General features: G+C 56.6%; 1 protein-coding gene across 1 annotated transcript; it reads right to left on the bottom strand.

Moving 5' to 3' along the window:
• Window positions 1–4,773: 4,773 nt before the first annotated feature.
• WNT3 (Wnt family member 3) lies at window positions 4,774–14,628 on the bottom strand. The gene is made up of 5 exons (XM_032595711.1): window positions 14,588–14,628; window positions 13,643–13,884; window positions 9,763–10,028; window positions 8,560–9,047; window positions 4,774–4,887 (listed from the first exon to the last, which is right to left on the bottom strand). The coding sequence occupies exons 1-4, from the start codon at window positions 14,626–14,628 to the stop codon at window positions 8,568–8,570; spliced, it is 1,029 nt and encodes a 342-aa protein (XP_032451602.1). The 3' UTR covers window positions 4,774–4,887; window positions 8,560–8,567.
• Between the last annotated feature and the right edge of the window lie 657 nt (window positions 14,629–15,285).

Genomic DNA, 15,285 nt, shown 5'->3' with positions numbered 1-15,285 from the left:
GCCCAGCCCAAGCACAAAAGGTGAAAGCAAGATTTCATGCTCCTCGCCTGGCCGCTTGATTCATAAGCCTCGTCAAAGACGACACTGGGGAAGGTGTGGATGAAAGTTCAAAAACGCATGTAAATTTCAGAAGTTCCTGCAAAATGATCTAAGTTTCTCCTCCACTGGCAAGCGGTGCTGAGACTGGGCCCTGGAGCTGCGCCCACAGAGGCCGTGTGCTGTGCGGACAATGTGGCCTTACAATGCAGCACAGAGCACCTGTGAGGGGCAAGAATCCCGAGCCGTGAAGACAGAATTTGCAAGGAGGACTCATGTTTGAAATTTTCCCAGCATACGGTCTCTCCACACCACTGACTTTGTCCCACTATTTGCGGAGTTTAAGATTAATGGTAAGGTGGGGCGCCTGGGTGGCGCAGTCGGTTAAGCGTCCGACTTCAGCCAGGTCACGATCTCGCGGTCCGGGAGTTCGAGCCCCGCGTCAGGCTCTGGGCTGACGGCTCGGAGCCTGGAGCCTGCTTCCGATTCTGTGTCTCCCTCTCTCTCTGCCCCTCGCCCGTTCATGCTCTGTCTCTCTCTGTCCCAAAAATAAATAAACGTTGAAAAAAAAAAAAATTAAAAAAAAAAAAGATTAATGGTAAGGTAACTCTTTGCCTCCTAGAAAGTTCTCTGTTAAGCTAAGAGAATTGATGACAGCGGAGTAACCATAAATTTTGCTGCATTAACTTCACCTGTGTGTATGTAGATCACCTGCAGCTTACGTGTCCATCCACATACCCAGGGTGGCCTGGATCTACCAGGGACCATTGGATACCGTCACTGGATGCACCTAGAATAGCCTCACCACCATCTCTCCCCCTGCTTTTCTCTGCCTTTCCTTTGCCTTTATTTGTTCTTCTTCCCCTCAGCCTTGAATGCACACATTTTCTTCCCTTTTTTCATAAAATACTGCTTTGAAAGGAATCTCATTATATTGTCTCTTTCAGATCTTTTTTTTTTAAAGGTTAAAATTTTTTTTAATATTTATTTTTGAGAGAGAGAGAGAAAGAGAGCGCAAGCAGGGGAGGGGCAGAGAGAGAGAGAAATGGAGACACAAAATCTAAAGCAGGCTCCAGGCTCTGAGCTGTCAGCACAGAGCCCAACATGGGGCTTAAACCCACAAGCCATGAGATCATGACCTGAGCTGAAGTCAGACACTCAGCTGACTGAGCCACCCAGGTGGCCCAAAGATTTTTTTTTAAGTTTATTTATTTTGAGAGAGAGCGCACGAGTGGGGGGGGGGGGGGGGGGAGAAAGAGAGGGTGTGAGAGAGAACCCCAAGCAGGCTCTGCACTGTCTCACAGAGCTGTGAGATCATGACCTGAGCCGAAATCAAGAGTCGGACGCTTAGCCGACTGAGCCACCCAGGCGCCCCTTGGATCTTTATTTTTTTAAAACTTCCTCTTGTTTTTAGATGTTTATTAGTATTTATACTTATGGAGAAACTGAACGTTCAAGCACTGCAATAAACTGTGTTCTCTTTAATCATAGTATATGATTAATCATAGAAAGGATTACAAATGGCCTTGGTAAGTATGAATAGGGACCATTTAAATATTTGGCAATCTTCTAGGTTAAAAAAAAAAAAAAAATACCCAGAATGCTGGGGTAGATGAGTATTGGCTTTCTGTCAAAGTTCAAGTACAAGATGAGCAGGGCTGTAACATACAGAGATTTCCGTATACTTTCCACGTCCGATTTCTTGTGCCGCCGATACCACCATTTTTGTGGTTTAAGCTTTTCAGGGACTAAATAAAGACACGTAACGGGCACAGTAAAATTCATGAACTTGTAGTAGCCATTCCTAATCGAAGGTTAGAGGCCTGAACTGTAGCACGAGACAGCCCGTCACCACCACACAGGGCAGACCGCTTTATTTTTATGTTTTTCTATGCAGTGAGATGAGTAAGATTTGCTTCTAATAAAGGTAAATCAGGAGAAAGGAAAAGCAAAAGCATTTTAGCCGTGCTACATAAACCGAAGGTGACATTTTATGGGTAGGTCTGAAGACCAAAGGATCGTCTATTGTCATAAAACCGAGTTATAGCCTCTCACTGTTGAGAAAGCATTGCTTGGGAGTCTCAGGTGAGTCCTTTTGAAGCAGCGTTTTGAGGAGAGAATGCCCTTCCCAGAGCGTGCCCACTGGGGAGTCCTTTTTGCCCCATCTCAAGCTGCAAATGACACCTGTTCCAGGCCACCCAGAGGCTAGGGCACACCACTTCATCTTCCTGACCCACCTACCCCTTCTGTAGATTAGCTAGCAGCGGGGGGAGCCATTTCCAGTCAAGTTTCATTTTCAATAGAGCAAATCCTATTTTCCCAATAAATGGAGTTGAAAACATGGGTGAGGAAAGGATTAACCAACCCCGTGGTCTGCTGGCCTGGAGCCACATCTCTGAGTGTCTGTGACATTAATTTGTGCAGTGGAGGTGCCTGAGTCTATGAAAAGCATTAGCGCCCAACTGCTTACTTGCAAAACTGGGAATTATCTGTTGGATGTTGACTTAGAGCAAAGTAAGCCTGTAAGAAAGCCCTGCAGTGGATCAGACCTACTGACCCTGATGTCTCCGATGATCCCGCTTAGAGAACAGAGGGAATGGCTTTGATTTGGGGCACTAACTTAAGGGTGCAGGTGGAGGCCAGCACATCCAGAATCGGACACTCTCGACCTCCTGAGCATTAATCTGGAAACTCCACACACGGTACAATGTATCCGTTTTAAGTTTGTTTACCTTCTCTTTAATGACTTAACAGAAAAAAACTGCATGATGAAATATATTTTCTCCAAATATATATATATTTATATAATATATAATCTTAGTTAACTCAAAGGTATATACATTGTATAATAAATAATATTTATAAAAAGAGACTTTTTGAATATAAAATCAAAAAGATCAACAACTTCTACAACTTTTTACAAAACTTTGGATACAGCAGGTTGGTAGGAAATTTCTGTTGGATACTATTACCTGACTACGGCAAGAATAATTACAATGCACTCAATGTACTATTATTAAATAATTACTTGTCAGCTACTTGAATACGCCCCAGAAACATGACTTTATCACTTTTAATATAGAATACATAGATATGAAAAGACTGTTTTTGAAAATTTGTATCCATTCTGCTGAAATAATTCTCACATAAAGCAAGCATCATCTGGTTGACATGATTTAAAACTTCAGTCTAAGGTGAGGTGGGGAGGGGCATTTCAGACTCTCTGGAGAGGGGATGGGGTGTGGATCTTTATCAGGGCTCGTTGCCAGCGGATTCAAGAGGGCGGGCATGGCTTCTAGATGGTGGCGGCAAGCCTGCCTGGGCAAGCGGGAAGACCCCGGAACCTTAGGTCAGCGTGAGGCAGACCAGAGAGAGAAGGGAGAAAAGGAAGAAACGACTTTGTTCTGGACTATTCTTCCCGATTCTCCTTAAGACACAGCTGCATCGATTCATACTGTCCGATCCGCCTGCCTCCATTCTGCTAGCCTCCTTCAGGACGCGCCAGAGGACCAGCAAAGAGCAAGGGGAACTCGGCCGTGAGAGGCTTTACCCGAGGGACCGAGTGACCGCTTGCCCCGCTTCGGACACCCAACCCTGATCCTTGGTAACTGCGCGGGTGGGTGTGGTGTCCGCGTGCAGGCGAGGCCGGAGGGTGCGTGTTAAAGAACTCGGCGCTTCTGTTTACCCACACAGGCCAAAGAGAGAAAAGGAGGCCAGAAGACGTGTCTGCTTCAGAGAGGAGACGAAGGAGCGACTTTTAACCCCCCCCCCGGCCCCCTCCCCCGTCTATGAGTCACCAAATTGGAACTTCGGGACCAGATCGCCACTCCCTGACCCTTTGTCTAACTTCTACCAAGGTGGCCTAGACTCCCAGCCACTCTACCTGGACTTGTTTTTGTGGAGAATCTGCCGGTGAGCCGGGCTGGGAGGGATTGAACGGCCCCGTCTAAAGGTACCACTTGTTGCTTTAGGAAGCTACTGGAGCTGCAGAAGGCCGGCCCCCTTGAAACATAACCTATTTACATCATCCTCTGAAAACCAACAAAAACAAAACAAGCAAAACAACCCCACCGTCCCGCGTTACTGGTGGAAACCGCAGAATGGGCAACAAGAGGGGGAGCGGCTCTGACTGCAGGTCCTAAGAGCCTCTTGTGCAGAACCGGGTTACAGAGAAAACGAGACAGAACACACGGCTGCCTTTCAAACAGCTTACCAGGCCACCCAGCGCTCCTGGTTCTTCGAAACTCAAAATCCTACTCCCACAATCGCCTTGGGCCTCCCTACCACTTTATCCTAGCTCAACCTATGGCTTTTGTCAGAATGTGGAAGGACATCAGATTTGCACAGGAGGAGACGGAGAAAAGGAGACTGCAGGGGTCTGTCCTACTTCGTAACTCCCACCTCACGGGCGTCTTGGCGCATCACCAGAAGGAGCGGTCTGGAAACAGAATCTTGCCCGTGCTGAAGTCTTCACCACCGGGCAGAGAGCTCACGGTAGCCCAGCCTGTTCTGTCGGAGTAGAATTTTTTTTTTTCCATTTTTTATTTTCTTTAACATGTGCAAAGAGAAGCCTGGGGTCCGTTCCTATCAGACCCTAGAGAACTAAAGAGAAAGCCCCTTCTTTAAAAACCACACACCATCCAGAGCAGGGTGAGAGACTTAAGAGAGAGCGCGAGGGGGGCCTCCCCGTCAGCGGGCGGCTCGGGTCCAGGTAATTTACCGCACGGGCGTCTGGCAACAGTCCGGGTTCCTTGCTGTCTGGTGCTGAGGGCTGAGCCCGGCTCCAGGTCCTGCTTCCCATGGGACTTCGGTGAATCTGCCCAGCCACACACTTCACCCGTTCCCACTGCCCTTTGGAAAACAAAGAGGAAGAATTAAGAGACGCAATGCCTTTCTCAGAGAAACCACCCGTTGGGGGGCTGAGATCCGAGGCTGATGACAGGCGACCTCGACGCTTCTCGACACTTCTCGTGTGCCCGGGGGCTAACGGGGGCACTTAAGTGGCTTTTCCATACCCCCTGCCCTCCTCTGCTTTGGGGCCTGCCCCTGAGGAAGGGTGCGAGATTTAAACAGGAACGGTAGGGCTTTAGCCACCACCGATGTGGATCCAAATCCTACCTGCCCCACCTTCTAGCTGGGAGCTCAGGCAGCAGGGAGCCCGGGCGTGGGCAGCTGTCCTCTTGCAAGAATCTGCCCTGTGTAGACCCCGGGGGAACCCTGCCAGTCTAGCCCCCCCGCCCCATTCCCACCGAGAGTGGACCCGTGCCCTGTGCTTCCCTGTCGCACCGATAGTTTGATGATGAGCCGTCCACACAGGAGCACGTCTATTTAATTAACCGCGAATAATTCCTTCTCAGGAGAGCACCAAAGTGCACATCTTACTCATTTGTGTACTTCCGTCTCATAAAGGATTTGAGCCCCAAAGCGCTTTCGTGGGCATCCCCGATCAACCCTCCACTCCTCAGGGAGCTGACAAGACCAAGGGAAGATTATTTTCCGGGGGCAGAAACCGAGGCTCAGCCAGATTAAAGGGACATGTTCAAGGTTTTGCAGCAAGTTAGTGACGGATCCAGCACTTGGGGCCAGCCAGGCCACCTGACTCTTGTCCAGAGACCTGTCCAGCTTACTGGGCTCACAACATCTGAATAACAAGGAATAAACCCGGTACTTGCCAAGGGAGGAAATGAGGGGTAAAGCATGAGACCCAGAAGCTACAAGCAATGGAGAAGATGTTTTCCCCACCCAGGGGGGCCCAGGAATCTCTGGCCTTCCTGTGGTAGAAAGCCATTTGACTGGGGCTCGCTCCCCACCCAGCGGGTGGAGGGCACATGTCCCTGCCGGCCTGTCTTGAAAGTTCCCATCTTGCCCATGGCGTCAGTGTGGATGAAACGACGGGAGAGATAACCAGGTCTCAGCCAATCTTGGGCCTGTGGCTTCTGATCAAGCAGCAGGCTTGGGGGAAGTCGCTCTCGGAGGTCGGCTCTGCTTAGCCTGGGAATCTTTGCCGCCTCCTCGGACCATGTGCCAGGCCCTGTGTATACAGCCGTACGACGACCCCGTGAGGGACTGGCTCTTGTCCCCAGTTCACAAACGAGGGAGCCAGGGCACAGAGAAGCTCAACAGCTCGTCCCAAATCACTCAACAAGTAGAGTGTTTGTTCAAAGGGCACCACATTGGGAGAGAGTCCTCTACTCGTCCCAGAGCAAGGGCTCCAGAGTGACCGGAGAGGAGGGGCCTGGGGACCCGATCTACCTAGACGTGGCATCTTGAAAACGTGTCTACGTAGCACTTTTATAAGGCTGGAAAAAAACACTATTCTACTTCAGAAATGGGAGAAAAGAGGGCTGCAGATGTACTGATACCTCTTAGGGTCAGTACTAACCCCAGGGGCGGAAGGCAGGGGATTTTCTGGAGCCTGAGGGTCAAGACACCTCCTTCTCTGCTTGGCAGATGGCTCTTCTTGGCTGCCCACCTGGAGGAGGGGACGTGCTGGGACGCAGCTGCGGGTCTGAACCAACGACCCCCTAGAGCCCCCTAGAGCCACTGATGGGACCTGGGCTGCTGCTGCTACGGCCTCTGCAGTTGCCACACACGAAGCTTCCTGGAGGCAGAGACCCGGGCTCAGTGTTCCGACCCCGGCAATGGGTAAGCCAGACAGATGTCCAGTGTGAGTGTTCTGAAATTCTGACTTCCCCAAAGCTCCCTCTCAGAATGGCCACGTCCTGCTTGATGGTGGGGACACCACGTTGCCTCTGGCCATAGTGGCCATGCTACAATGGGCCTGTGAGCTCTCTCACGGTCGCTAACTCTTCTATCGTGAGAAGCAAGAAATGAAACTTGGCCAGGTGATGACACCATCTCACCGCATGAAGACACCCTCATGTCACGGCTCTCTGATGGCCTCTGTCCCTCTCTGTTAGTAGGAGATTCAGACAAACATACACCCCTGGTGGCTCATTTGAGCCTCACGACACTTATGTTAGGCTCCCACCATCACTGCACAGATGGGGACGCTGGGCTTTGGGGTTCCACGGCTGGTACGTGATGGAGCTGGAGCCACCTCTGTCCTCTTTCCACTGGCCACACTGCACTTACTCAGACACCAAGAAAGTACCACCAACTTCCAAGTGCCTCCCGCTGCCTTTCCGGGCTCCATCCCGGCCAGGTCGTAACCTGAGCTACACGGAGGGGCCTCGCAGATGGGCTGAGTGAGTCCCCTTCACCCAGAGCTCTCCCCATGACCATGACCTGGGTTCCCCCAAGCCTCAGGGAGGCCCGGCCCCGCCCCCAGGCCTGCACAGCCTAGACGTGCGCCACCAGCTCTGAAGTGCCCTCTGGGGAATTGCATCACCTGGTGGGGTGCTCTTTCCTGCCCTGCCCCCGGGAGGGGGGGTGAGGGGATGATCCAGGCAGGCGAGTTCTTTGCAGTGAACCAAGCACTGTCCCCAGTGTCCTTTCATTGGTCCCCCACAGCACCTCTGGGGAGGATGGCAGATAAGGAGGCAGCTCTGTAAAAACGCTCTTGTCTTGGTCCCCCCCGGCCGGCAAGCGGTGGCAGCTGGACCAGGGCTCATGACTTTATAGACTAGGCTCCCTCTCAGGGCAGAGAAGAGGGAGAAGGGGCATAGTGGCCTCAGCCCTTCCACCTCCAAGACTCGAGGACCACCCTCCATCGGTCCTGAACTATGCTGGGGACCTATGGACACAGGGGCCTGGCACCTGCGTGTCTCCCACGCAGGCCACCTCTGGGAAGCTTGGGAACATAATCCACCAGCCTTTGATCCCTTGATTACTCACCACCATCACTCTGAACTTGAATCCCTCCTCCTCCCCATCCCCTTCCATAAACTCGCTCAGAGTGCCCCCGCCCCACCCAAGCTTTAGATCTGTCAGGATATGGGCTTACATACACCGCTTCCCCCCACCCACCTCCTCCAGGTCGGTAGGATTTATGCTTGTGCAAAAACTTGCCCTCTCCGTTCAAGGTGGATGCAAAAATGACTCTGCCCCGGGGGTAAAAGAGGATCTTTGGCCTGCTATGTCAAGTATTTTAACCCCCTTGTTTTACGGTAAGGAAACGGAGACCCACGAAAGCGGAAGAACAGGAAATTAGGGAGTTCCTGGAACAGGGCAACACTGGGACCAGAAGTCAGGTGTCCTGGCTTCCAACCCCAGTGTCCCTCCTCTGGCGCCACAGATGCTCAGCAATGACAGCCAGTGGCCACGCAAAAGTCTGACCTGGCTCATAAGTGACTAACTTGTGTACAAATGTTAATCAATTGCTTGCCGCCTTGTGTGCACACTCTCGCTGTTATCTGTGCTTTGGGCAGTCCGCGCAGGAAAGCGGTCCAAGGATCATTGCCACCGAAGCTTGGGAAATCCTGGCTTCCTAATTCGTCCCTGGAAACTTGTGTGCCTTGGGTGACTCAGGAATAGAAGCAGGCTGCTGGAGAAGGGGCGAGGGGCAAATCCAGTTCCCTGCCCCCTGCCCCCCCTCCCCCGCTCCCCACCCCGCCACCCTACCTGGCTCCCTACTTGCAGGTGTGTACATCGTAGATGCGGATGCACTCCTGACAGCTCACGTAGCAGCACCAGTGGAAGATGCAGTGACATTTCTCCTTCCGCTTCTCCGTCCTCGTGTTGTGGCCACGGCCACAGCAGAGCAGGTCGCAGCCATCGATGCCATGGGAGGTGACATTGCAAGTCCGGTCCCTGGTGCCAAAGGAGCCCGTCTCGGGGTTGGGCTCGCAGAAGTTGGGGGAGTTCTCGTAGTAGACCAGGTCCCTCTCGGTGGGCGGCTTGAAGAGCGCGTACTTGGCGCGGAGGGTCTCCACCCAGCCGCGGGATTCGCGGTGCTTCTCCACCACCATCTCGGAGGCGCTGTCGTACTTGTCCTTGAGGAAGTCGCCGATGGCGCGGAAGTCGGGCTGGGCCCACCAGCAGGTCTTGACCTCGCAGCTGCCTGACAGCCCGTGGCACTTGCACTTGAGGTGCATGTGGTCCAGGATGGTCTGGGGAAGAGGAGTGGCAGCTGGCCCCCGGAACGACCCCACCTGGGAGTACACCTAGGCCCTCCCACTCTGCCCCCGCCCACCCCCATCCCTGGAGCCTTCTCCGAGCCTACTGGGTGCCGGGAAGACAACGGATTGGGGACCGAGGTGCGGACCTAAAAACGATGACCATCGTCTCCCTCCCCTTCACAGCCCAAGCATTGGCAGAAATCGCAGCCATTTTCCAAAGCTGCAGGAAATAGGGATTGTGATCCCCGTTTAACAGATGGGGAAACTGAGGCTGGGAGCGTAAGTGACTCGCCCTAGGTCAAACCACCAGAGGAAGGGGTGGAGGTTGAACTCAAAGCCAAGCCCACCGGTTTTCACAGCCCTGCACAGGCTGCCCAAGTGCACTGGATGGGCTGGCGGGTACCTGCGCCACGGGGCCGCCACACTCCCGAGTTGACGCACCCCTGGGGAAGGTGGGCGGGCGGGCGCGCAGGGGAACAGCCCAAGGAGAACGGAGGGTGAACGGAAGGGGTGATTGTGGGGCGTGGTGGTGGTGGGGGGGGGGGGACAGGCTCCACCAGGGGGAAAGAGGAGAGCAGGGAGCCCGCATGTACAAGAAGCACCAGAAGGGTAGGGTGGGGCAGGGGTGGGGCCAGCCGGGAGGGGCAGGCACAGGGTCCGAAAAGGGGTACCGGGCAGGGTCGGGGCGAGGGCGGCCGCAGCTCACCGTGCGGCCCGCCTCGTTGTTGTGCTTGTTCATGGCCGAGCGCGCGTCCGGCCTGTTCTCGCGCGCGTCCGCGAACTCCCGGGACACGAGCACCCCGAAGTCGGCGTCCTCGCTGCAGCCGCCCCACTTCCAGCCCTCGCCTGGCGGCCCCTTGTGATGCGAGTCGCAGCCGCAGATGGTGGAGGTGCCCTCGGCACAGGAGCGCGTGACGGCGAAGGCCACGCCGGCAGAGGCGATGGCGTGCACGAAGGCCGACTCGCGGGTGGCTGCGGGGAGGGCATTGCTCAGGCCGGGTCCCGGGGGGCAGCCTCTCTGCCTCGACCTCCCCAGTCGGGAAGAAGGCCCCGAGGACAGAGGGAGGAACCTAGGTGCCCTTCCGACCCCCTTTGACTGGCCCAGTCTCTGAGGTACCCCCACTTTACAGATGAGCAAACTGAGGCCCAGGGCAGTAACTGATCAACTCGGGGCCTCAACACCTGCTACAGGGCCAAACCGAGGCTGTTAAAAACAGCGGTGGGTACTATAGCTCTGGCAGGTTGCTGAAGAGATAAAGTAGTCCTGCTCTGGCCTAGCCCCAGGCCCCCTGCCTTCCATCTGCCCAAATTCCAGAGACCACAGCACACGCCTGAGCACCCCCACTCCTGAGAGAGCCTGAGGTCTGCGGGCGGGCAGCCTGGGAACCCACCACCTAAACGTAGTCAGGATGCCCTTGGGCAGACCCTTTCCTTTTCTGAGCCTCAGTTACCCTCTCTGTAAAACGGGTATAAGTTCCCTCTGTCACCAGACCTCCTGACCAGGACGGCAGTGACCTGCATCCCGAGCCCTCTGCCCACCACCACCAGGAGGATCAGAAAACAAGGCAGTTCCCTTGGTTCTGCCCCAGGGTCCCGTGAAGGGAAAGGAGAAATTCTTAGGGGTGTCCCCCTAGCCTCCTTATCCTGATAACCACCTTTGAGCTCTCAGTCAGTATGCACCAGATTCTGCCCTTCGGGTGCGTTAGCTCATTTAATCCTCTTAACCACGAGGCAGAAAGTCTTAACATAGGCCTGTTTTACAGATGCAGACATTGACGACCACGGGGCGAAGGCCTGGGAGACGACAGTCCAACTACCTCTCTCCCCGCGGGCGAGGCACCCAGAACCGGAGGTGACCTGCCCAAGGCCACGCGGGCCAGCTTAGGAGCCAGGCTCGCTGTCCTGAGTGCGGAGGGAGATCGCGCCCGCCCCCCGCCCCCCCCCCCCGCACACAAGCGGGGAGCCTGGTGGCCTCATGGGCCACCTGCAGAGGAGCCGCCCGTCCCGCTTCCACGGACCGCCCCGCCGGCGCAGCGAGCCCGCGCAGCCCAGGCGGACCGCGGCCGCGAGCCACCAAGGCCGGGGGCCCGAGCCCCACCGCCCCGCTCTCCGCGCCCCCCGTTCCAGCCCCCCCCCCTCCCCGGGCGGCCCGGGGACGGCGGCGCCGAGGACCCAGCGCCTCGCTTCCGGCCGGGCCCGCGGCCTCTCCCGGCGGCGGCGGCGGCGCCCGGGCCCCGGGCCGCGCTCGGTTCCCAGCCCCGGGGACGCGGGGGCGGCGGGGGCGGGGCGGGGATTAGCCTGGGAGCGGCGCTGACAGCCCCGCTGTGCCGGTCCCCGTCCGGCGGGGCCCGCTGGGCCGCTCAATCCGCCTTTGTTCGCGCGGTGTCACACCGCATTACCCGCATAATGCGGCCGCCGGGCCCGGGCCGCCGGGCCGGCCGCCACCGCGTAGCAACGGGCGGCTCCCGCGGCCGGGCCGCGCCCCCGGCCCCGGCGCCGGCCCGCGAAATCCCCATTGAAGCGGCGCCCCCCGCCCCCGCGCCGCGCCGAATGGCCAGAGGGCGTGTGAATGGCGCGGCGGCCGCAGCGGGCGCGGGGCCGGGCCGCGCGGTGGGGGGCGGCGCTCGGGCCCCTTTCAAGCCGCCTAAGCCCCTCCGGGCCGCCCGCGCCGCCCCGCCCGCGGAACGCGATCCCCGGCTCGCCCGCGCCCCGCCGTCGCGGCCCCGTCGCCTTCCGGCCGCCGACCCCCGCGGCCCCCGCCCCACGGGCGCGCGGTGCGAGTCCCCGGGCCGGCCAACCCGTGGGGAGTGGGCCTCGGCCTCCGCGGAAGAGGCGCGCCCCGGGGACCGGGCCCTGCCACCCTGGCTCTCCAAGCCGGAAGGTGGTAGAAATTAACTCTTGGCGGCCCGCACGGCTTGGCGGCTGGCCAAGGGCCGCGCGCCAGCGTGGAGCCCAGGGCAGGGTTCGAACCCGGTTCACGGCCCGGGCTCTGGGCGCCAGCGCGTGCGTGGGCCCTTTTCCCAGACCCTCCTCGGCTTCATCAAATTCCTAGAGTTTCGGGCAAGTTACCCAGCTCCCAGCCCCGGCCCAACACAAAACTGCCCTCTTGCAATTTAGGATGTTGAAGGGGCAGGTACCAGAACCCACAACGGCGATTTAAAACGTTAAACACGGACGTGAATGGGGAATAAGCTCAAAGGGCCCGATTTTCATTGCCAAACGTCCCAAGAGGGTCAAAGCAATCAGAAGGCGAGTCTTGCTTTTGGGGAGCGCGTCTAGACGCCAGGCTGTTTGATTAAGCGCTCCCTGGCCCGAGGTGGGGCACCGGAAGGCGGTGAGACCGACACACCGGCAAGATCAGGTTTGAAATGCAAACCGCCGCCACTTGGCCCCAATTAGAGGCCAAACCTTTTATGTAAACAAGGAATAATTAGCTTTGGTAATAGAAGCGTAAACAGAACCATCATCCATTGATTCGCTAATTGCCCTTCTGTCCCTTGACAATGGCCTGTAGGTCAGACCGACTCAGCACACTTGAGACACAGGTAAAGGGGGCACGACACACTCAATGTAGGGTTCCGTCCCCCCACTTGCCACCCACTCCCTGTCAGATCCACCTGGCTCTCAGATCCCTTTTCCTTCTGGCTATGAATACAGTTTTGTAGAAGGAGGGAGGGCCAGGCTCACCAATTTGGGTGGCAAAGGCAAAGCCCTGGTGGTGGTCCAGAGGGTTCAAGTTGCTGCAGGGCCGGGGGGGGGGGGGGGAGCGGTGGCTCCTTGGAGGCCAGCTGGGGTCACTACATTCCTGGACACTGCAGTTCCTCAGAGTTGCCCATCTTCAGCCCAGAACTCACAGCCCCAAAGTCCCCTTCTTGGGAGCAGTTGCCCCCCTACCGCTCGCTCTCTTTTGGTCATGTTTGAAGTCAAGTTGGGTGAACCCCATTCATTTCAGGTACAGCGGGTTAGACTCCTGGGTGGCAGGAGGGCTGGAAAGTTACCGGGACACCAGCACGCCCAGTAGCCCCTCCACAGTCCTTGGGCACGTCCAGCTTGCAGGGCACATGGCGACCAGCGGGATCTTCTCCCTGAAACCTTGGGGGCAATGCAATGCCACCAGCTCCAGGCAGTTTCCTCAACTCCAGAATTTTCTAGAAGGAAGGGACCTAGAAGTGGTGATGCCCTCATCCCACCCAAAAGCTAGATTTGCATAGCACTTAACACAGTGTTGGCAAAATGTCGCAACTGTCCACATCAAGGCCTGCCCCCTCCACTGTGCAGCCGGGAGCGGGGAGGAAGGCCATGGCCACCTCTCCTGTCCTAGGATCTCAGGAGACAGAGCATCTCCAGGCTGCTCAACCTCCAGTGGCACCTGGGAAGGTGTGGCAGCCAAGGTGACCCAACTGGATCCATCCAGAGAGGGAGCCCGCCCACTCCTGTGGAGGCTGTGGCCGGTACCGGCTTTATGGCCCTCTCCTGGGGACCCTGGGCTGGGAACTGAGGCCTGCTGAGGTGGAAGGCTCACGTGTCCTCATGCCCTCCCCCAATCTAGCCCCTCACCCACCTCCTACTCAGCCCAGAGACAGTACCTTTGTCTAGGACGGGCCCGAAGATGGCCAGGCTGTCGTCTATGGTGGTGCAGTTCCAGCGGCGGCCCCGGAACTGGTGCTGGCACTCCTGGATGCCCAGCTTCACGCCCTCGGCCACGCTGGGCATGATCTCGATGTAATTGCGGCAGAAGCGCAGCTGCTTGGGGACCAGGCCTGGGATGGAGCCGCAGAGCAGGGGCTGCGAGCCCAGCGAGGTGTACTGCTGGCCCAGGGCCAGGGACCTGCAGGCAGACAGAGGGCAGTGGCATTGCCGGCACAGGGCACACGGAACGTCATGGGCATTGCGTCTTCCTCGTGAGCCCTCTGGGGGCAGGTGGAGCTATGGAGGGCCCGTCAGCCCGATCCCATGGCCTTGAGAAACGTGGTACCTGAATGCGCTGTCTTGACCTCAAGAATACACCATCCCTTGAAGGGCAGAGCTCTGACCCAGGCCAAGTCAGCCCTCTGATGTGGGCATATCTGACGTGAGCACAGTGACCAGTAGGAACCTCTCGTGGGGGCCCTTGGGGGCGATGCAATACCATGAAAAGAACCCTGGACTGGAAAGATCCTACTGAGAGCCCAGGTTAAGTCCCTCCTAGGCTCTGGGCCAGTTGCCCTGACGGGCATTGAAGCAGTTGGGCTGGACAAGCTTCTAGGGAGTCTAAGTTTCTAGAGCTACATAGAGACTCCTATGACCCATGGGAAATAACCCAAACCCAAGTCAAGGAAGCTGGCAGGAGCTGGCCTGACCCCAGTCCCAACTCAGCTAAAGCAGAGAAGCCCCGGTCCCAGTGGGGAACTTGTACATGCATGTGTGTCTGAGATTTGCGCGCGCACACACACACACACACACACACTGCCCATGGCAGTGCCCCTCCCCAGGATACTGCCTGCCCAGCCCAAAGCATCCCAGTGTCTCCCCAGGGAACTGATGGCTTCTACCAGGCCCTCTGTCCTTTGTCCACCAGGGCCTCCAGGACCATCTTGGCAGCTTCCTAGAAGTTTCTAGAGTTGCCATCTTCCCTCTCACCAGCGATTGGAACTTGGCTTTGTTGCACGACAAGTTTAGCTCAGTGTCAGGAGGGAGAAGATGTCAGAGCATACTCTCCCAGCCAACACTCACGACCTTACTCAAGTCACCTCACCTTTTAACCTTCATTTCTCAAGCCATATCCGGTCAGACCCTCAGATTTTATTAAGAGTCAACAGAAGGAGGGGCGCCTGGGTGGCGCAGTCGGTTAAGCGTCCGACTTCAGCCAGGTCACGATCTCGCGGTCCGTGAGTTCGAGCCCCGCGTCGGGCTCTGGGCTGATGGCTCAGAGCCTGGAGCCTGTTTCCGATTCTGTGTCTCCCTCTCTCTCTGCCCCTCCCCCGTTCATGCTCTGTCTCTCTCTGTCCCAAAAATAAATAAACGTTGAAAAAAAAAAAATTTAAGAGTCAACAGAAGGAAAGGTCTTGGGGGAAGCCGGGGAAGGAGGAACAAGAGTTTAAAAAAACTAGAAAATTCAAGGTGCTGCTCTTCCACTCTCTCCCCCAGCACAGGAAGAGCAGGGATAACATTTTGTGGGAAAGACTGAGAAAATGATCTGTGGGTCTCAGTGGACCTCAAGGCCAGTCGCAATCAGCCCTGTGGTCAGGAC

Source organism: Lynx canadensis, chromosome E1 (assembly GCF_007474595.2).
Source record: "Lynx canadensis isolate LIC74 chromosome E1, mLynCan4.pri.v2, whole genome shotgun sequence".
NCBI classification, from domain to species: domain Eukaryota; kingdom Metazoa; phylum Chordata; class Mammalia; order Carnivora; family Felidae; genus Lynx; species Lynx canadensis.
Note: the sequence above shows the minus strand (reverse complement) of the source record. Positions and strands in the feature narration are given on the sequence as shown.